Raw genomic sequence first — 23,088 nt, 5'->3', positions numbered from 1 at the left:
GCATGGCAGAGGGAGTTTTCTTCCTTCTCCCATCCGCGTGAGATGTGGGACTTTCGAGAGACTTTGAACTTTTTTACTGTGCCCATGGCCTGTTCTTCATCAGGTTATGGTATTGTTGCACTGTTGTAACTATATGTTATAATTATGTAGTTTTTGTTAGTTTTTCTGTCTTGGTCTGCCCGTGTTTCTGTGATATCACACCGAAGGAAAATTGTATCATTTCTTAATGCATGCATTACTAAATGACAATAAAAGAGGACTGCGTGTCCTCATAATCTAATCTAATATGGGCGTGTGCGTGGAAGTCGCAGATGCGCAATCACTTGCGAACACTCAAGTCGGGCATACGCCAAAGCTCCTGTACTCGGCTCTGCACACTCAGATGCTGGCACACGGCTCCCCTTCCACATTCCAACTGCACAGGGTCCGGGTGAGACCGCCCCCCTGGAATGCTGTGCACTGGGCTGCTCCCCCGACCCAGGGAATGCGGGGAGCAGCGTCGGTTCGCCGGACGGGAGGCGAGGTGGTGGATTGTTCTGTGAGAAAACGGGCCTGCGGGCTTTGGAGTTCAGGCGACTCAGAGAAGATTTCATTGCGAATCCTTCCGAAGATCGACAGGGTGGATGTGGGAAGGGGTAGATAGCTTGTTTCACCTCCTCCCACCCGAGTGAGAGGTATGGCGGCGTTCGCTGTGTCAGAGGAAGAGGTCGGACGTTGACGACGGAGACAGGGAGAAATAATTTGTTTTTGAAGGGAGGTGAATCTCCGCCGCCCTCCGGGAGGGCAGCAGGTGTGGAGCAGGCTGTGCTCAGTTACCCGGTTGTGAAGATTAAAGGAACTGAAGGACGAAAACTGCCACAGGATGGGCTGTTGGAGGTGAAAGTGTGTCTGTGGCGTAATTAGATTTTCTAAAGGTATTTGACAAGCCCATAAATTTAGAGGCCACGATATCGGAGAAGGTGTGTCAGAATGAACTTAGAGGCAGCTGTTTCATGGAAATGGGGGGAATTAGTTGAGACACAGGGTCCCACAAATATGGGAAACTGGAACAACGGGCAAAAGGCTGGAGGAACTCAGCGGGGCAGGCAGCGTGTGGAGAGGGAATTGACAGACGACATTTAAGGTAAAGGGTCTCGGCCAGAAACATCGACCGTTTACTCTCCATAGATTCTGCCTGACTTGCTAGAGTTCCCCCAGCATTTTGTGTGCGTTCTTAAAATTTCGAGCATCTGTAAAGTCTCTTGTGTTTACAGTTATGGAATTTTCACGGACTCCCGGTCCTCTGAATCACCACGTCATCCCACTTCAAGGCCTCGAACCCCTATCGACCGAGAGCTGATCGGGTTCTGATACAAACCTCCACCGCAGGCGTCAGGGTGGGTCCGACCCCACGAAATGTGAGCGGTTCCGGAGACACGATATGCACGGGAACCGGCTCTGAGAACAGAAACACGAGGGATTGCGTGTGGGGCTGAAGCAACTTCCCTGTGCGTGAGAGCCTATGTGTGTCTCTGCGTGTACGGCGACGTGATCGTGCGTGGCAGGTAACAGAACGTACTTGTGTGAGTGAGGTATGTGGTGTACGCTTGCATGTGTGTGTTGCTATGATGTGGGTTGGGGGCGTGTATGCATATGTGTGTATGTTTGGCTGTGCATGTCATGCGTGAAATGTGTGTGCATGTTTTTAGTTACGTGTATATTTCATGCAGGTGTGCCACTGTGTGTGTCTGTTGTGAATACACATGTTAACATGCGTTTGTGCGGTGTGTGTGTGTGGATCATTCGTGTGTGTTTGTGTCTACGTGATTGTGTCTCGGTGAAGTAGAGCAGCGTCTCCGCTTTCTGCGAAGGCTGAGAAAAGTCCATCTCCCACCCCCCCCCCATCCTCACCACATTATCTACAGAGGTTGTATTGAGAGCATCCTGAGCAGCTGCATCACAACCTGGTTCGGAAATTGCACCATCTCGGATCACAAGACCCTGCAGCGGATAGTGAGGTCAGCTGAGAAGATCATCGGGGTCTCTCTTCCCGCCATCACAGACATTTACACCACACGCTGCATCCGCAAAGCAAACAGCATTATGAAGGACCCCATGCACCCCTCATATAAACTCTTCTCCCTCCTGCCATCTGGAAAAAGGCACCGAAGCATTCGGGCTCTCACGACCAGACTATGTAACAGTTTCTTCCCACAAGCCATCAGACTCCCTAATACCCAGAGCCTGGCTTGACACCAACCTAATATACCCTCTACTGTGCCTACTGTCTTGTTTATTCTTTATTGTAGTGCCTGCACTGTTTTGTGCACTTTATGCAGTCCTGGGTAGGTCTGTAGTCTAGTGTAGTTTTGTGTTGTTTACGTAGTTCAGTGTAGTTTTTGTATTGTTTCATGTAGCACCATGGTCCTGGAAAACGTTGTCTCGGTTTTACTGTGTACTGTACCAGCAGTTATGGTCAAAATGACAATAAGAAGTGACTTACGGGGGACTTGAGGAGAAATTCTCGGGGGCTAGTGAAGGGCTTCTAAATACACCCTTGTCGGCGCGTGGCCAAGTGGTTAAGGCGTCGGTCTAGCGATCTGAATGCGAGCCTCGGCTGAGGCAGTGTGTGTGTGTGTGTGTGTGCTTGAGCAAGGCACTTAACCACACATTGCTCTGCGACGACACCGGTGCCAAGTTGTATCGGCCCTAGTGCCCTTCCCTTGGACAACGTCGGTGTCGTGGAGAGGGGAGACTTGCTGCATGGGCAACTGCCGGTCTTCCATACAACCTTGCCCAGGCCTGCGCCCTGGAAACCTTCCAAGGCGCACGGATGCCTATTAAAATACACCCTGCAGCCTGAGCGGGAGAAACTAAAATCGGAAGTGTCGATATTACGGTGGAGTAAAAGTACAGGACAGACGTAGCGAGGTGCTAACGTCATAGCGGCTCCAGAGAAGATTTACCAAAAAAAAATCAGTAAATGAAAGGGTTAACGTATGAGGAGCGTTTGATACGATGCTCTGGGGTCGTGCTCGCTGGATATTGGGGGGTGGAGGGGTCTCATTGAAACCTACCGAATATTGAAATATCCCGATGGAGTGGATGTGACCCCAGTGAATCTTGGAGCCGAATACAAGGATGTATCTTCGAACAGAGATGAGGCCGAATTTCTTCAGCTGGAAGCTGGCGAGTCTGTGGAATTCATTTCCACGCTCGGCTGTATTTAAAGCGGAAGTGAATGGGTTCTTGTTTAGTAAGGGCGCCAAAGATTACTCGAAGAAGCCAGGAGAATGGGCTTGAGAGAGACAACAGATCAGCCATGATCGAATAGCGGGGCAGATTCGAACAGTCTCATTCTTCCCCTATGACCTGTGTTTTACTTGTAGGGGTGACGCAGACGGGGTGGGGGAATGGTTAGTGTGGTTGGAAAGGAAGTGCCCCGGGCCGGGGGTTTGAGGAGTGGGACGGGGTGGGTTGGTGAGGAGGAGGGAGGATGTTGGGTTTGAATGAGTATAGGGTATGGGACGAGTGTGGGAGGGGAGAAGGGGTGTCCCGGAGATGGGGTTGAACGGTTTTCCCAGAGTCACGCGGGAAAGGGGTTGTATCAGACACCCGGAGGTGGGAGTGGGGGTAGTGTGTCAGAGACGGGGGTAGGGGAGGAAGGAAACGTCACTGAGGCGAGAATGTGCGCGGCGGAAGGGGCTGCCAAGGAACGGGCGAGAGACATCCCTAGGAGGCGTCCCAGAAATGGGAGGGTGTGGGAGTGAGTATGGGGCGTCCAGTGAAGCGGAGGGGCTGGAGGGAGAGGAGGAAGGGGCTGTCCCGGAGATGGGAAGGAGGAAGTGCTATCACATGACGAGGGCAGGAAAAGAGGGGAATGGAGCATCCTAAGAGACAGTTGTGGAGGGTGGGGAATGGGGCATTTCAGAGATGGGGTGGAGAGAGCTGGATGGGGGCGGGAAGGTGGTGTCCTATATGGGGGAGGAGATACCAGGTACGAGGGGGGAGAGTTGGGATGAAGAGAATATCGCTAAGCCAGGGGAAGGGTGCGTCCTGGAGACAGGATGGGGCAAGGGGGCATCCCAGAGATAGGAAGACTAGGGGTGTCCAGTGACTGGGGGAGAGGAGGAGGAAGATGGTGTCCCAGAGTCGGCAGGGAGGGGTCGTCCCAAATATGGGGTGTAGGGGGCGTCCTGGAGACAGAGGGAGCGGGTGTTTTGAGAGAAGGGTGGGGTGGGGAGAGGAGAAAGGGGCATCCAGAAGTCCAAGACAGATGGACGTGGAGGGGGAGGGGGAGAATGTTGGGTGGGTGCCTTCCAGAGAAGCTGGGAGGGACGTTTCCGATACGGGGAGAAGGGATAGGGGAGGTCCCAGAGGCAGGAGTGAGGTTGTGTGGTTGGCATCTGAGAAAGGATGAAGGGGGTAGGGGAGAAAGTGGGTCTGCCAGATATGGAGATGGACACAGAGCAGGGAGCAATGCTGAAACAAAGGGAATGGGGCAAAGTGGGCAGCTCAGAGACGAGGGAGGGGGGCACAGAGACAGGGTATGGAGGGGAGAAGAGTGAATTGGGGGGGGAAGGTGCTCCTCAGAGAATGAGAGGCTGACAGAGATGAAACAGGGAAGGGGGAGATTCAGAGACTTGGAAAGGGGATGACACACAGATGGGGAGGGGAGACCAGGAGATGTGAGGGATTGGAGAAGGGGGAGGATTCAGAGATGGGAAGGGGTAACCCAAAGACAAATGGGAGAGGAAAGGGGGGTGGGATATGAGGGGAGGGCAGGGTACAACGATCCAGAGGCAGATGCATGGGGTGACCAAGGACATCAGGTGTGACGGGAGGAGGGTGACACAGAGACAGTGTAGGGGGTGGTAGTCTGGGGACGAGGGGGACCTAGAGTGGGAGGGGTGAGGAAGCAGTGTCCCAAGCTGGGTGGGGGGTGAAGGGGAAGTGGCACTCAGAAGTGGTGAGGGGTAATGGAGCAACAGAGAGGGGAAAGGGGTGGAGGAGAACATAGAGAGGGGGGATTGTGACCCAAAAAGCGGTGGAGCAGAAACCCAGGAGTGGAGTGGGCAACCTAGAAGCGGGGGTTGAGGTGGGAAGCGGAGTGACCCAGAGGGGGCAGGGGTATTGGTTACCCAGAGACAGGGGTAAGTGGGGATTTAGAAGGGGGAAGTGGTGGGGGGGTTGAGGGAAGGGCGTGACCAGGAAATTGAGGGGGTGGAGAGTGTAAGGGGAGTCCCAGATTGAACGCTGAATGGGTCAACCTAGAGAAGGGGGGAGGGTTGCAGAAACATTGGGGAGAATGGGCAGCAGCCCTGAGACACGGGGGTGAGAAAAGTGAGTGACCCAGGAAGAGAAGTGACCCAAAGACTGGTGAGAGAGGCGACTCGGAGGCTGGTAGGGAGGGGTCGACCCTGAGATGGGAAAGGGGTTGGAATGGGGAGACCAACCAAGCCGGGAGATGAATGGTCTCAGCTGAGATGTCGACTATTTATTCCCTTCCACAGATACTGCCTGACTTGAAGAGTTCCTCCGGCATTTTGTGTGTGTTACTGGTTATTAACACCTGTAGGAATGTATCGTGATTGGGATTCTGTGTTTGCAAATAAGGGACTAGAACCTGCACCGGATTTCAGTTGGTCAATATCCATATAAAAGTGACAACTCTGAGCTGAAGTTTCGGAACAGTTCTGTGACGGGGACTGGACTGTTGTCCTGGTGCACAAGTAAATAAAGTTTGAAGGAAGAGCGGGCGCAAGTTGTCAGAGACCAGGTGATCGGTGAGGTCACTTCACCCAGAGCGGTGACCGTTCGGAACCTGTCACTACAGGGACAGACTGAGGGGAGCGGCAGGGATGGATTGAAGGGGGAGCTGAGTGAAGAGAGAAAGAGACAAGAGCATCACTACAGGGTGATGGGACACTAGCAGGGACCAGAGGGGTGGAATGGCCTCTTTACTGTACATTTAGTGTGCTGCACAGTCAGTAAGAACCTGAAACAGAAGTTTTAAAATAGACCTGATTTATTTATGACAGATCCATAATATTAAACCCCGGTCCAATTAAAGGCCAATGTCATCAGGTGAACGGCTTCTACCCAGTGTGAACTCGCCGGTGTGTCTGTAGGTGGGATAACTGAGTGAATCTCTTCCCACATTCGGAACAGATGAACGGTCTCTCCCCAGTGTGAACTGACTGGTGTCTCAGTAGGTGAGATGACCGAGTGAATCTCTTCCCACACTCAGAGCAGGTGAATGGTCTCTCCCCAGTGTGAACTCGCTGGTGTATCTCCAGGTTGGACGACCGAGTGAATCCCTTCCCACACTCAGAGCAGGTGAATGGTCTCTCCCCGGTGTGAACTCGCTGGTGTGCCTGGGTGTGAGATGACACAGTAATTCTCTTTTCACAGTCTGAGTAGGTGAAAGGCTTCTCCCCAGAGTGAATTCGCTGGTGTGTCACAAGGTAAGAGGACCGAGTGAATCCTTTCCCACAATCCGAGCAGGTGAACGGCCTCTCCCCGGTGTGAACCCGCTGGTGTGCCTGGAGGTAAGATGACGCGGTAAATCTCTTCCCACAGTCTGAGCAGGTGAACGGCCTGTCCTCGGAGTGAACTCGCTGGTGCCTCATCAGGTGGGATGAACTGGTGAATCCCTTCCGACACACGGAGCAGACGAAGGGCCTCTCCCCCGTGTGGGCTCGCTGGTGCGTCACAAGGTTGGACGACCGTGTGAATCCCTTCCCACATTCCAAGCAGGTGAATGGCCTCTCCCCAGTGTGAACACGCTGGTGTCGCAGCAGCTCAGACGATTGAATGAAGCCCTTCCCACAGACAGAGCAGATGAACGGTCTGTCCCCGCTGTGAACTCGCTGGTGGGCCTGCAGCTCAGATAAGCGAGTAAATCTGCTCCCACACTCGGAGCAGGTGAACGGCTTCTCCCCGGAGTGAACCCGCTGGTGTGTCATCAGGCTGGAGGAGCTACTAAAACTCTTCCCGCACACGGAACAGGAGAACGGTCTCTCCCTGGTGTGAACGCGCTCGTGCGTCTGTAGGTGGGAAGCCTGAGTAAATGTCTTCCCGCATTCGGAGCAGGAGTATGGCCTCTCGCCGGTGTGAACTCGCTGGTGTACCAGCAGATGAGATGATTGAGGGTATCTCTTCCCACACACCGAGCACACAAACGGTCTCTCCCCTCTGTGAATTCGTTGGTGTGTCTGCAGATGACACGACTGGGTGAATCCCTTCCCGCAGTCTGAGCAGGTGAACGGCCTCTCCCCAGAGTGAACCCGCTGGTGTCGCAGCAGGTCGGCCGACCGAATGAAGCCCTTCGCACAGACGGAGCAGATAAATTTTCGCTCCCCTCTATGAAATCGCTGGTGGGTCTGCAGCTGGGATGACTGAGTGAATGCCTTCCCGCATTCGGAGCAGGAGAACGGCCTCTCCCCGGTGTGAACTCGCTGATGGGTCCGCAGCTGAAATGACTGAGAGAATGCCTTCCCGCAGTCTGAGCAGGTGAATTGTCTCTCCCCAGAGTGAACCCGCTGGTGTCTCATCACGAGGGATGACTGAGTGAATCTCCACGCACACACGGAGCAAGGCGAACGGCCTCCCAGCGGCGCGTACTTTCTGACTAAGCTTAAGCTTGGACGGCAGAATGAATCACATCCCACAGTCAGAACCGCAGGTGAACGGTCTAACTGTGGTGTGAACTGGCTGATGTGCCTTTGGGCTGGATAACTGAGTAAATCCCCTCCCACACAGAGCAGGTGAAGGGCCTCTCCACAGTGTGAACTCTCTGGCGTGACTGTGGTGTTCCTGCAGGTTGGGTGACTGAATGAATCCCTTCCCACACTGAGAGCAGGTGAATGCTATCTCCCTGCTATCAATTCTTTGGCAATTCATCAAGTCAGATGTTAGTCATAGTGAACCCCGTGTAAAATCATTGCAGTTGAAGAACTGATCTCTGGTGAACAAACGCTGGTGTGTTCCAGCCGATTTCAGGAAACTTCATTTCAGAGCTGGGATGAGATACAAAGGAAATACCTGCTCGCCCCCTTCAGCAACCTGCAGACAATTTACACAGTGTGTCTCCAGGTCAGTTCATCCATATCTCACCCCGACACTGAACACATGTTCGGATTCTCCTTGCTGTGACTGCTGTTCTGTCTTCTCAAGCATCTCCTCCTCTACATTCAGAGACTGATTGTTTTCAAATGCTGGTGAGCCGACCCATACAACGTAATCGACCTGTTGCTGTGCTTGAGGTTCCCGTACACCAAGCCTTTTGCCGTTTCTCTCCTGTAAAGAGATTTATAAAGTACATCAGTGGGTGAAAGGCAGCTCCTGAGGTGAGATCGTTTTAGTCTCTGCAGTGAGCTCTGACCACTGTTACAGCAAGGCTCAATGCATTTTGTAACAAGGCCCTGTTCACGCATCCAGACCAAACATCAGACTCCCTATCTGTGTCACAATGGACATTTCTGCCCGTCATCAATCTGTGACTTGGCTCCGTTTGCCTCTCCCAGTCAGTTATTATTTCAGGTTCTGGGCATGTCCCACAAAGCTACAAAAAGTATGTGATATTACATGAAGTTTCCTGGAAACTTTCTAATTATTCTGACCCCCGCCTCCTCTTCCGGGTGATTGACCGTGGTGAAATGACCAATGGCAATGGCAATGGCAATGGATATGACGGGAAAGTGATGAGACTTTCTCGATAGAGATCAGTAATGTGTGACACTTTGTGATGTGAACGCTACAAGTTTCTCGGTACCCCGGACAAAGGTGTCTGATATCATGTTCTCAGAGAGAATGGGACAAAATATTTCACGGGTAGAAGGGTCCAGGCTGGAGGGCGTAAAACAGAGGTGATGTTCTCAAGAACCAAAGTTGATGCAAGAATTTTGTTTTATTCTTGCAGAACTAATTAACATTTACGTTGACTGGAAGGTAGACCCTGTACATTCTTTCAGACCTCAGTCTCAACTAAACACGTTGTAGAAGATAAAACAGTAACAGGCCATTCGGCCCACAATGATGTACTGAACCAATTGGCAACCAAATGACCAACTAATCCCTTCTGCCTACACAGTAAATGAAATGGTTGCTTCTTTCAACAATAATTTGAAAAATATATTAATCACAGTGGCACCACTAGGGTTAAAAAGAAATAACTTACTAAAACTTCACCACAGTTAAACAATTTTGTCTGTGAACTGAAGAGTAGCTGAGAGAGAATGGATGGAAACTGGACTAGACGTCCGCCGTAATGTCTTCTAGCTTCCTTTAATGCTGGTATACTCTGCAAGAAGAGCCCATTTCCCAAGATTATTACAGAGACTCAAATATTACCCAGGTGTCGAAACCTGTCCCAACCTCTGATGTGCTCAGTCAAGCATCTGCCACAAAGGTGAGGAATTTTCAATATTCTAGAAAAGTTTCAGTCAGGCTTTAGAGCAAACCACAGCACGAAGCCAACCCTCACCAAGGTTGTCAGTGGCTTTAGGCTCAGCACTGATACTGACAGGGGCACAGTTCTAATTCTCCTGGTGTAAATGCTGCCCTCGACACAATTGACCACAACATTCCCCTGGGTCACCTTGAGAACTGGATCTAACTAGTTCTGCTCATGCATCTGTATTGGAACAGTGGGCATGGATTCAGATTTCTGGATAATTGGGATGTCTTCTGGGGCAGGTGTGACTTGTACAAAAGGGATGGGTTGCACTTGAATCCAAGGGGAACCTATATTCTTGTGGGCAGGTTTGCTAGAGCTGTTGGGAGTGGTTTAAACTGATATGGCAGGGGGATGGGAACCAGTATGATAGGGCTGAGGATGAGCCAGCAGGTTTTACAAGTAAATGATGGGTGTGACATGAATGTAAGGAAGGACAAGCCAATAACTGGGTACAAGTGTAAACAGAGCAAAGAGTTAAATTGTACCAAAGAAGCAAAATTCAAAAGGGCGAAGAACGCAGGACTGGAGGTTATGTATTTAAATGCACACAGCATTCGGAATAAGGTGGATGAACTCGAGGTGCAATTAGAGATTGGTCAGTATGACGTTGTGGGCATCACTGAATCCTGGCTGAAAGACGGTCATCATTGGGAGCATAACGTCAAAGGATATACTTTGTATCGAAAGGACAGGCAGGGAGACAGAGGCGGTGGTGAGGCTCTGTTGGTAAGATACGGAATTACATCTTTAGAAAGAGGTGACATAAGGGTCAGAGAATGTTGAATCTTTGTGGGTGGAGTTAAGAAATTGCAAGGGTAAGAAAAAACATTATGTATAGGCCTCCAAATAGTAGCCAAGATGTGGGGTTCAGATTGCAAAGGGAGCTGGAAAGGGCACGTAATAAGGGTAATGACACAAATGTAATGGGGGACTTCAATATGAAAGGGGTTTGGGAAAATCAGGTTGGTGTCGGATTGCAAGAGAGGGAGTTTGCTGAGTGCCTATGAGATGGTTTTTTAAAAGCAGCTGTGCCTGAGCCTACTCAGGAAAAGGCTATCTTAGATTGGATGTGATGTAATAACACATCTTATTATCTAATCATGAATTCAAACTACAATTTGAGAGGGAGAAGCATAACTCACATAGAAACATAGAAAATAGGTGCAGGAGTAGGCCATTCGGCCCCTCGAGCCTGCACTGCCATTCATTATGATCATGGCTGATCATCCAATTCAGAACCCCGCCCCACCCTTCCCTCCATACCCACTGACCCCCGTAGCCACAAGGGCCATATCTAACTCCCTCTTAAATATAGCCAATGAACTGGCCTCAACTGTTTCCTGTGGCAGAGAATTCCACAGATTCACCACTCTCTGTGTGAAGAAGTTTTTCCTAATCTCGGTCCTAAAAGGCTTCCCCTCTATCCTCAAACTGTGACCCCTCGTTCTGGACTTCCCCAACATCGGGAATAATCTTCCTGCATCTAGCCTGTCCAATCCCTTTAGGATCTTATACGTTTCAATCAGATCCCCCCTCAATCTTCTAAATTCCAACGAGTACAAGCCCAGTTCATCCAGTCTTTCTTCATATGAAAGTCCTGCCATCCCAGGAATCAATCTGGTGAACCTTCTTTGTACTCCCTCTATGGCAAGTATGTCTTTCCGCAGATTAGGAGACCAAAACTGCACACAATACTCCAGGTGTGGTCTCACCAAGGCCTTGTACAACTGCAGTAGTACCTCCCTGCTCCTGTACTCGAATCCTCTCGCTATAAATGCCAGCATACCATTCGCCTTTTTCACCGCCTGCTGTACCTGCATGCCCACTTTCAATGACTGGTGTATAATGCCACCCAGGTCTCGTTGCACCTCCCCTTTTCCTAATCGGCCACCATTCAGATAATAATCTGTTTTCCTATTTTTGCCACCAAAGTGGATAACTTCACATTTATCCACATTAAATTGCATCTGCCATGAACTTGCCCACTCACCCAACCTATCCAAGTCACCCTGCATCCTCTTAGCATCCTCCTCACAGCTAACACTGCCACCCAGCTTCGTGTCATCCGCAAACTTGGAGATGCTGCATTTAATTCCCTCATCCAAGTCATTAATATATATTGTAAACAACTGGGGTCCCAGCACTGAGCCTTGCGGTACTCCACTAGTCACTGCCTGCCATTCTGAAAAGGTCCGGTTTATTCCCACTCTTTGCTTCCTGTCTGCTAACCAATTCTCCACCCACACCAATACCTTACCCCCAATACCGTGTACTTTAAGTTTGCACACTAATCTCCCGTGTGGGACCTTGTCAAAAGCCTTTTGAAAATCCAAATATACCACATCCACTGGTTCTCCCCTATCCACTCTACTAGTTACATCCTCAAAAAATTCTATGAGATTCGTCAGACATGATTTTCCTTTCACAAGTCCATGCTGACTTTGTCCGATCATTTCACCGCTTTCCAAATGTGCTGTTATCACATCCTTGATAACTGACTCCAGCAGTTTCCCCACCACCGACGTTAGGCTAACCGGTCTATAATTCCCCGGTTTCTCTCTCCCTCCTTTTTTAAAAAGTGGGGTTACATTAGCCACCCTCCAATCCTCAGGAACTAGTCCAGAATCTAACGAGTTTTGAAAAATTATCACTAATGCATCCACTATTTCTTGGGCTACTTCCTTAAGCACTCTAGGATGCAGACCATCTGGCCCTGGGGATTTATCTGCCTTCAATCCCTTCAATTTACCTAACACCACTTCCCTACTAACAAGTATTTCACTCAGTTCCTCCATCTCACTGGACCCTCTGTCCCCTACTATTTCTGGAAGATTATTTATGTCCTCCTTAGTGAAGACAGAACCAAAGTAATTATTCAATTGGTCTGCCATGTCCTTGCTCCCCATAATCAATTCACCCGTTTCTGTCTGCAGGGGACCTACATTTGTCTTTACCAGTCTTTTCCTTTTCTATAAAAGCTTTTACAGTCCGTTTTTATGTTCCCTGCCAGTTTTCTCTCATAATCTTTTTTCCCCTTCCTAATTAAGCCTTTTGTCCTCCTCTGCTGAACTCTGAATTTCTCCCAGTCCTCAGGTGAGCCACTTTCTCTGGCTAATTTGTATGCTTCTTCCTTGGAATTGATACTATCCCTAATTTCTCTTGTCAGCCACGGGTGCACTACCTTCCTTGATTTATTCTTTTGCCAAACTGGGATGAACAATTGTTGTAGTTCATCCATGCAACCTTTAAATGCTTGCCATTGCATATCCACTGTCAATCCTTTAAGTGTCATTTGCCAGTCTATCTTAGCTAATTCACGTCTCATACCTTCAAAGTTACCCCTCTTTAAGTGCAGAACCTTTGTTTCTGAATTAACTATGTCACTCTCCATCTTAATGAAGAATTCCACCATATTATGGTCACTCTTACCCAAAGGGCCTCTCACGACAAGATTGCTAATTAACCCTTCCTCATTGCTCAAAACCCAGTCCAGAATAGCCTGCTCTCTAGTTGGTTCCTCGACATGTTGGTTCAAAAAACCATCCCGCATACATTCCAAGAAATCCTCTTCCTCAGCACCTTTACCAATTTGGCTCACCCAATCTACATGTAGATTGAAGTCACCCATTATAACTGCTGTTCCTTTATTGCACATGTATCAGTATCACAATGGAATGAAGGGAATTACAGAGGCATGAGTGAGGAGCTTGCCCAAGTGGATTGGAGGGGGATACTGGAGGGGATGATGGCAGAACAGAGGTAGCTGAAGTTTCTGGGGAATAGTTCACAAGGCACAGGATAGATATGTCTCACAGAGGAAGAAGTTCTCAATTCACAGGGGTGGTAACCATAGCTGACAAAGGAAGTTAAGGACTGAAGTAAAGCCAAGGAAAGGGCATATAATGTAGCAAAGGTGAGTGGGAAGTTAGAAGATTGCGAGCTTATAAAATCCAACAAAAGGCAACGAGAAAAGCTATAAGAAGGGAAAAGATGAAATATGAGAGCAATCTAGCTAATAATATAAAGCAGGATACCAAACGTTTTTCAATTATACAAAGCATAAAAGGTTGGTGAGAGATGATAACGGACCACTGGAAAATGATGCTGGTGTGGTAGTAATGGGGGACAAAGAAATGGCAGATGAACAATGGGTACTTTGCATCAGTTTTCACTGTGTAGGACACTAGCAGTGTGCCAGAGGTCCATCTGTGTCAGGGAGCAGGAGTGAATGTCATTACTATTATAAAGGAAAAAGTGCTAGGCAAACTGAAAAGTCTTAAGGTGGATGAGTCACCTGGACCAGATGGACTACATCCCAGAGTCCTGAGAGAGGTTGCTGAGGAGATAACAGATGCATTGGTCATGATCTTTCAAGAATAACTTGATTCTGGCTTGGTCCTGGAGGAATGGAAGATTTCAAATGTCGCTCCACCCTTTAAAAAAGGAAGAAGACAAAAGAAAGGAAATTATAGACCAGTTATCCTAACCTCAGTATCTGGGAAAGTATTGGAGTCTATTATTAAGGATGAGGTTTCGGGATACTTGGAGATTGATGATAAAATATGTCAAAGTCAGCATGGTTTCTGGAAAGGAAAACCTTGCCTGACAAATCTGTTAAAGTTCTTCGAGGAAGTGCCAAGCAGGATGGACAAAGGAGAGGCAGTGGATGTCGTTTACTTGAATTTTCAGAAGGCATTTGATAAGGTGCCACACATGAGTCTGCTTAACAAGATAAAGTCCCATGGCATTACAGGAATGACACTGGCATGGATAGCCGAAATTCTGGCGGGCAGTAGGCAACGAGTGGGAATAAAGGGGGCGATTTCTCGTTGCCTGCCAGTGACTAGTGGTGTTCCTCGAGGGTCAGTATTGAGACTGCTACTTTTCCCATTGTTTGTCAGTGATTTAGATAGTGGAATTAGTGGCTTTGTGGCAAAGTTTGTGGATGATATGAAGATAGGTGGAGGGGTAGGTAGTGCTGAGGATGCAATGCAATTGCAGCAAGACTTAGGCAAATTGGAAGAATGGGCAAAAAAAGTAGCAGATGGAATGCAGTGTTGGGAAATGTATGATAATACATTTTGGTAAAAGGAACAATAGTGCAGACTATTATCTAAATAGGGAGAAAATTCAAACATCAGCGGTACAGACGGACTTGGGAGTCCTCGGGCAAAACTCCCAAAAGGTTAATTTACAGGTCTGTGATAAAGAAGGTAAATGAAATGTTGGAATTTATTTCAAGGGGAATAAAATATAAAAGCAAGGAGATAATGCTGAGCCTTTATAAGACACTAGTCAGGCTGAACTTGGAGTATTGTCAACAGTTTTGGGCCCCATATCTCAGAAAGGATGTGTTGTCATTGGAGAGAGACCAGAGGAGGTTAATGAGGATGATTCAGGGAATTAAGGGGTTAACTAATGAGGAGCATTTGCCAGCTTTGGGCCTGTACTCACTGGAATTTAGCAGATTGCATGGAGATCTCATTGAAACCTACTGAATGTTGAAAGGACAAGATCAGGTGGATGTGGAGAGGATGTTTCCTGTGGTGGGGTTATCCAGAAAATTGAGGGGTGACCCTTTAGAAGCAGAGATAAGGAGGATTTTTTAGCCAGAGAGTAGTGAATCTGTGGAATGTTCTGCCACAGACTGCGGTGGAGGCCAAGTCTGTGCATATATTTAAGAGGGAAGTTGATAGCTTCCTAATCAGTCAGGGCATCAAAGGATATGGCGAGGAAGCAGGTGTATGGGGTTGAGTGGGATCCGCGATCAGCCATGGTGGAATGGCAGAGCAGACTTGATGGGCTGAATGGCCTAATTCTGGTCCTATGTCTTATGGTCTTATCTCAGAGACACATGAGAAATCTCTGTCTTGGAGACCAGTTTTCTGAGAGATACGATGTTTCTTTTTGTGTTGCTCAGGGAGGCTGACTTGGTCCACTGCCCTTCTCCTTATATATGTTCCGCACAGGACACATCACTGGAGAGCATAAACTTGACTTCCAGTTGTACGATGACTCACAATTGTACACCCCAGTTGAGCCTGATGATGATAACATCCAATGTCTCTGACGTCTGCTCTGGCTGGAATAAACCCACGGATGAGCAATCCTAAATGAATGTAAAACCGAAATGCTTTTGGTTGGTCCCAAAGCCAAAAGAGATAAAATTCTGGGAACACTTGGGAATTTGTTTCCCTTTGTAAAATCAGAAGTAACAAGCCTGGGTGTTATCCATGATTGAGGTTTGAATTTTAAATCCCACTGAAAGAAGGCGACCAGACCAGCATTTCCACACTTCAGAACTATTGCAAAAGTACCTCTTAGAAAATATTTTAAAGTTCTCTTACTTGTTTTAAAGATTGCAATGGTCTGAAACCAGACTACATCACAGAATCTTTTTTGTTTTATAACCATGCTGAGCTCTCAGGTTCTGCTGGTCCTTTACATTTAAGCAATCTTCCTCAAAAGATAGTTAGCAGGTCACCTTTTTTGAACTACGCTGTGGATATCAACAGCGAAAGCTATAAGTGATTCAGATTCAGTTCACACTTGTAAACACCGACTCAAAGCCTATTCATTTATTGAAACTTGATTTTAACTGACATCTTTTTGTCTTTTATTTTCATATTTGTACTTTATCCCATTGGAAGGCACTTTGAATGAGATCATCTGTAGGAAAGATGCTCTATAAATAAGTTATTATTATAATAACCATCCCAGCAACCTCTGTAGCCACTTTCAAGGAGCTAGGAACACTGTCAAGGGACATGCCCTTAACACTCTCCTGTCTCTTTACTTTTGACCTACATGTCAAAATGTCTCTTAACATTTGGCCGGGTTAAACTCCATCTGCCATTTCTCTGCCTGTATCTGCAACTGATCTATACTGCTCTCCACAGCTCCACCAATCTTGGTATCATCTACAAATTTACTAACCTACCCACCTACATTTCCATCCAGGTCATTCATATACATCACAAACAGCAGACGTCCCGGCACAGATCCCTGAGGAACACCACTAATTACAGACTTCCAGCTCGAATAAGTCCCTTTGACCAGTACTCTCTGTAAGCTAGTTCCGAATATAAAAGCCCCATTCACCATGAATTTATCTACCAAGAAAGTGTCATGCATGCTCTACATCCGAGATTAAACTCGGAACTAGTTTTGTTCCGAGTTCCAAATCCTTGGATATAGATTGGTGAGGCTCGGCAGAGTTTCAGAGATCCACCCACTCCCATGCCAAGCAGAACCCGCAGACCGGCGGGTAAAGCCTTGGCAGAGTTATCCATGGCTGCCCCTCCATACCCAGAAAACCCCACGAACCAGACAGCCGTCTACCCGTCGGGGTCCCAGCGATACGCATGTGCTACACGAATGGCGCCAGCACCCTCACTGATCACTAGGAAATTTCCCCGGGCCCGGGTGCGGATCGTAGAACTGAGAAAGTGGGAAAGGAGCCTGTCCTGGGGTGCACGGCCACGATGTGTCCGGAGCTCGCAGCACTTGTCCCTCAATCGGGGCGCGGTGTCCAATGCTGATGGAACCCCAACCGCAACCTTTTCCTACCTGCTCCCAATCCGCCAAAGCCCTTTGGTCCACTGGGCGCATGCGTGACTTTACAGGAACTATTTGACACGTGGCGCATGCGTACTTGATCGGTCGGTCACCGACGGCGAGTTTTGAACCGTGGAGATTTCTGGGTAAGCAAGGTGCCATTTAACGTTTCTGCAAGGACAGGTTTTCCCTCCGCCACATCCCTCAAAACCGGTCAATATTTTTATATGGAGAACTCAGCAGCTACTATAACACAGCAAGTAATATACTTAATATCAACCGGTGTTCCTTGTGTCAAAAGTCCAACACACTTACATATGCAGATATTAAACAAAATTATAAGAAATTCTGCAACACACACAGAATGCTGGAGGAACTCAGCAGGCCAGGCGGCATCAAGGGAAAGAGTAAAGTCGACGTTTTGGGCCAAAACCCAGTCCTGCTGAAGGGCTTTGGGTCAAAACATCGACTGTACTCTTTCCCTAGGTGCTGCCTGGCCTGCTGAGTTCCTCCAGTATTTTGTGTGTGTTGCTCGGATTTCCAGCATTTGCAGATTTTCGGTTGTTTGTGAAGGGATTCTGCAGATGCAGGAAATATTAGAGCAGCACATACAAACTGCCGGAGGAATGCAGCAGGTCACGCAGTACCTGTTCAGAGGAACGAACTGTCGAAGCTTCAGGCCGAGACCTTTCATCAGACCTGGAGAAGGGTCTCGGCCTGGAATGTCGATTGCTTATTTCGCTCTCTAGGTGCTGCCTGGTCAGCCTGTTGCAGGAATAAACCACATTATTTTCAGTCAATCAGTTTCCAAACGTTGCTAATCTTTTAGCCATGTCCTGCTGGTCTGATTCCCTCCTCTCCACCACACCCTCACCCCAGTAGACTGTGCACCCCACCACTTAATGGAGCCCCAAAATCCTGCCTGGTGCTGGCCTCTCCTTGGTTTCTGACCCTACGTAATGGCTGTCCATTCTGCTCTCAAACTTCAGAGGGCAGTGGCATGTTGCAACAACACAGCTGCGTGAGACAGAGCCTTTTGAAATCAGTGAAACTTTGAGAAGAGCGAGGGAAGTAGGAGTTTAACAACTCATAACTTTTTTCCTTCGCCCAGAGCCCCGAAGAATGAGGAATTTTTGAGACAGTGAGTTCGTCTTCATCTGCAGTCAGCAGAAAGTCACAGAGGAAATTCAAGGTCAACCTCTTCATCCACAGTGTGGTGACCATTTGAAACCTGCCGTCACAGGGCGAGAGAGAGCTGAACAGCAGGGATGGATTTAGAAGGACTGATGCAGAGCAAAATCACGGACAGAGACCATCTGGGCTGAGTGGCCTCTCTACTGTACACTGGCCGTGTGGCAGCGACAAGGAGCACTTGAGAACGGGATTTAAAATAGAGCTGCTTTATTTATGACAGATCCACAATAGTAAACACCTGTCTAGTTTAAGACTAACATCAGCAGAACAGATGAACGACGCAGGGCCCAGATGCACGTTTGCGACTGGGAAGAGATCGACAACTGATATGTTGTTACTACAAGGGTAATCTGCTAACCCCTTCAATGAAATTAAGACAATGTTTAAATTTTATCTCCAGGTCAGTTCGTTTAAATCTCATCCCTGCACTGAGCATGTGTTGGAGTTCTCCTTGCTACGACCGGTGAGCGCCTTTTCAATCATCTCCACCCCGCCATTCAAGTCTCAGTAGCATTCGAGTGCTCCCGAACTGACCAACGCAGCAGAATTGACATGCTGTTCTGTTTGAGATTCCCATTCACAAATCATTTTCCTTTCCTACTCCGGCAGTGTCAGGCGTGGCTGCCTCTATACCCTCCCCCCCCCCCCCCCCGCCACGAAACCCCACGAATCAGATACCTGTCTGTCGCGGATGCAGAAATGACACCAGTATCTTCGCTCATCAAAGTCAAAGAAATTTTATTATCAAAGTACCGATATTGACACCATATACAACCCTGAGATTCTTGTGAGCATTCACAGGAAGTACAAAGCAACAACAAAATCAAGCAAAATAACAATAATAAATAAGAAAGAAATAGTATCGAGAACACGAGATGAGGAGTCCTTGAAAGTGAGTCTATAGGTTGCGTGAACAGTTCAGAGTTGGGGTGAGTGAAGTTCAGTGAAGTTATCCCCTCTGGTTCAAGTGCCTGATGGTTAAGGGGTAATGACAATGGACGACATTTTTTCCCCAAAATGTTGCTTCCTCAGGAATGTTCTGTGGTTATGATAGACGACGTACAACTAAACACATACATAATTTTTGATTACTCATACCCAATGACATAGGTAGGAAAAGGGATGAGGTCCTGAAAGGAGAATATAGGGAGCTAGGAAGGGAGTTGAGAAAAAGGACCGCAAAGGTAGTAATCTCGGGATTACTGCCTGTGCCACGCGACAGTGAGAGTAGGAATGCGATGAGGTGGAGGATAAATGTGTGGCTGAGGGATTGGAGCAGGGGGCAGGAATTCAAGTTTTTGGATCATTGGGACCTCTTTTGGCGCAGGCGTGACCTGTACAAAAAGGACGGGTTACACTTGAATCCTAGGGGGACCAATATCCTGGCAGGGAGATTAGCGAGGGCTACTGAGGTGACTTTAAACTAGAATGGTTGGGGGGTGGGAATCAAATTAAAGAGGCTAGGCGAGAGGAGGTTAGTTCACAACAGGGGGATGGGAACCAGTGCAGAGAGACAGGGGGGTGTAAAGTGAGGGTAGAAGCAAAAAGTACTAAGGAGAAGAGTAAAAGTGGCAGGCCGACAAATCCAGGGCAAGCATTAAAAAGGGCCACTTTTCAACATAATTGTATAAGGGCTAAGAGAACTGTAAAAGAGCGCCTGAAGGCTTTGTGTGTCAATGCAAGGAGCATTCGTAATAAGGTGGATGAATTGAAAGTGCAGATTGTTATTAATGATTATGATATAGTTGGGATCACAGAGACATGGCTCCAGGGTGACCAAGGATGGGAGCTCAACGTTCAGGGATATTCAATATTCAGGAGGGATAGACATGAAGGAAGGGGAGGTGGGGTGGCGTTGCTGGTTAAAGAAGAGATTAACGCAATAGAAAGGAAGGACATAAGCCGGGAAGATGTGGAATCGATATGGGTAGAGCTGTGTAACACTAAGGGCCAGAAGACGCTGGTGGGAGTTGTGTACAGGCCACCTAACAGTAGTAGTGAGGTCAGAGATGGTATTAAACAGGAAATTAGAAATGTGTGCAATAAAGGAACAGCAGTGATAATGGGTGACTTCAATCTACATGTAGATTGGTGTGAACCAAATTGGTAAAGATGCTGAGGAAGAGGATTTCTTGGAATGTATGCGGGATGGTTTTTTGAACCAACATGTCGAGGAACCAACTAGAGAGCAGGCTATTCTGGACTGGGTTTTGAGCAATGAGGAAGGGTTAATTAGCAATCTTGTCGTGAGAGGCCCTTTGGGTAAGAGTGACCATAATATGGTGGAATTCTTCATTAAGATGGAGAGTGACATAGTTAATTCAGAAACAAAGGTTCTGAACTTAAAGAGGGGTAACTTTGAAGGTATGAGACGTGAATTAGCTAAGATAGACTGGCAATGACACTTAAAGGATTGACGGTGGATATGCAATGACAAGCATTTAAAGGTTGCATGGATGAACTACAACAATTGTTCATCCCAGTTTGGCAAAAGAATAAATCAAGGAAGGTAGTGCACCCGTGGCTGACAAGAGAAATTAGGGATAATATCAATTCCAAAGAAGAAGCATACAAATTAGCCAGAGAAAGTGGCTCACCTGAGGACTGGGAGAAATTCAGAGTTCAGCAGAGGAGGACAAAGGGCTTAATTAGGAAGGGGAAAAAAGATTATGAGAGAAAACTTGCAGGGAACATAAAAACTGACTGTAAAAGCTTTTATAAGTATGTAAAATGGAAAAGACTGGTAAAGACAAATGTAGGTCCCCTGCAGACAGAAACAGGTGAATTGATTATGGGGAGCAAGGACATGGCAGACCAATTGAATAATTACTTTGGTTCTGTCTTCACTAAGGAGGACATAAATAATCTTCCAGAAATAGTAGGGGACAGAGGGTCCAGTGAGATGGAGGAACTGAGTGAAATACTTGTTAGTAGGGAAGTGGTGTTAGGTAAATTGAAGGGATTGAAGGCAGATAAATCCCCAGGGCCAGATGGTCTGCATCCTAGAGTGCTTAAGGAAGTAGCCCAAGAAATAGTGGATGCATTAGTGATAATTTTTCAAAACTCGTTAGATTCTGGACTAGTTCCTGAGGATTGGAGCGTGGCTAATGTAACCCCACTTTTAAAAAAGGAGGGAGAGAGAAACCGGGGAATTATAGACCAGTTAGCCTAACGTCGGTGGTGGGGAAACTGCTGGAGTCAGTTATCAAAGATGTGATAACAGCACATTTGGAAAGTGGTGAAATCATCGGACAAAGTCAACATGGATTTGTGAAAGGAAAATCATGTCTGACGAATCTCATAGAATTTTTTGAGATGTAACTAGTAGAGTGGATAGGGGAGAACCAGTGGATGTGGTATATTTGGATTTTCAAAAGGCTTTTGACAAGGTCCCACACAGGAGATTAGTGTGCAAACTTAAAGTACACGGTATTGGGGGTAAGGTATTGATGTGGATAGAGAATTGGTTGGCACACAGGAAGCAAAGAGTGGGAATAAACGGGACCTTTTCAGAATGGCAGGCAGTGACTAGTGGGGTACCGCAAGGCTCAGTACTGGGACCCCAGTTGTTTACAATATATATTAATGACTTGGATGAGGGAATTAAATGCAGCATCTCCAAGTTTGCGGATGACACGAAGCTTGGTGGCAGTGTTAGCTGTGAGGAGGATGCAGAGTGACTTGGATAGGTTGGGTGAGTGGGCAAATTCATGGCAGATGCAATTTAATGTGGATAAATGTGAAGTTATCCACTTTGGTAGCAAAAATAGGAAAACAGATTATTATCTGAATGGTGGCCGATTAGGAAAAGGGGAGGTGCAACGAGACATGGGTGTCATTATACACCAATCATTGAAAGTGGGCATGCAGGTACAGCAGGCGGTGAAAAAGGCGAATGGTATGCTGGCATTTATAGCGAGAGGATTTGAGTACAGGAGCAGGGAGGTACTACTGCAGTTGTACAAGGTCTTGGTGAGACCACACCTGGAGTATTGTGTGCAGTTTTGGTCCCTAATCTGAGGAAAGACATCCTTGACATAGAGGGAGTACAAAGAAGGTTCACCAGATTGATTCCTGGGATGGCAGGACTTTCATATGAAGAAAGACTGGATGAACTGGGCTTGTACTCGTTGGAATTCAGAAGATTGAGGGGGGATCTGATTGAAACGTATAAAATCTTAAAGGGATTGGACAGGCTAGATGCAGGAAGATTGTTCCCGATGTTCGGGAAGTCCAGAACGAGGGGTCACAGTTTGAGGATAAAGGAGAAGCCTTTTAGGACCGAGATTAGGAAAAACTTCTTCACACAGGGAGTGGTGAATCTGTGGAATTCTCTGCCACAGGAAACAGTGAGGCCAGTTCATTGGCTATATTTAAGAGGGAGTTAGATATGGCCCTTGTGGCTACGGGGGTCAGGGGGTATGGAGGGAAGGCTGGGGCGGGGTTCTGAGTTGGATGATCAGCCATGATCATAATAAATGGCGGTGCAGGCTCGAAGGGCCGAATGGCCTACTTCTGCACCTATTTTCTATGTTTCTATCACGTAGGAATTTGGGGAAACAGAAAAATAACTTTTATTGACTATAATGCATTTAATTGCACATAAAGGTGCTGATGCTTTACAATAGTTCAACTAGCTAAAGATGTCTTGTTGATGACTTGAACTCAGTGCCTGAGATTTCTTGCTTAAGTTTCTAACAACAATCAGCCAGCATTGATGGATTCCATTCGCCCTGATACCATGTCCCCGTGGCCGCAATGTCTTGGTGAATCCTTTCACCATGCTCGTCACTGACAGCGCCAAAGTTTGCAGGGAAGAAGTCTAAATGGGAATACAGAAAATGAATCTTTAGTAAAATTTTGCATTTCATGGCTTTGTGTGCTTTGAAGCACGTTGT

The 23,088-nt window shown here is 47.5% G+C and overlaps 1 protein-coding gene across 1 annotated transcript; it reads right to left on the bottom strand.

Annotated features, from left to right (window-relative positions):
* Positions 1–6,024: 6,024 nt before the first annotated feature.
* Positions 6,025–17,043, bottom strand: LOC140204000 (uncharacterized). Its single transcript, XM_072270220.1, has 2 exons — positions 17,009–17,043; positions 6,025–8,280 (listed from the first exon to the last, which is right to left on the bottom strand). The coding sequence occupies exon 2, from the start codon at positions 7,533–7,535 to the stop codon at positions 6,078–6,080; it is 1,458 nt and encodes a 485-aa protein (XP_072126321.1). The 5' UTR covers positions 7,536–8,280; positions 17,009–17,043; the 3' UTR covers positions 6,025–6,077.
* Positions 17,044–23,088: the final 6,045 nt, after the last annotated feature.

Source organism: Mobula birostris, chromosome 10 (genome assembly GCF_030028105.1).
Source record: "Mobula birostris isolate sMobBir1 chromosome 10, sMobBir1.hap1, whole genome shotgun sequence".
NCBI classification, from domain to species: Eukaryota; Metazoa; Chordata; class Chondrichthyes; order Myliobatiformes; family Myliobatidae; genus Mobula; species Mobula birostris.
The sequence above is the reverse complement of the archived record's forward strand: the minus strand, read 5'-3'. Positions and strand labels throughout refer to the sequence as shown.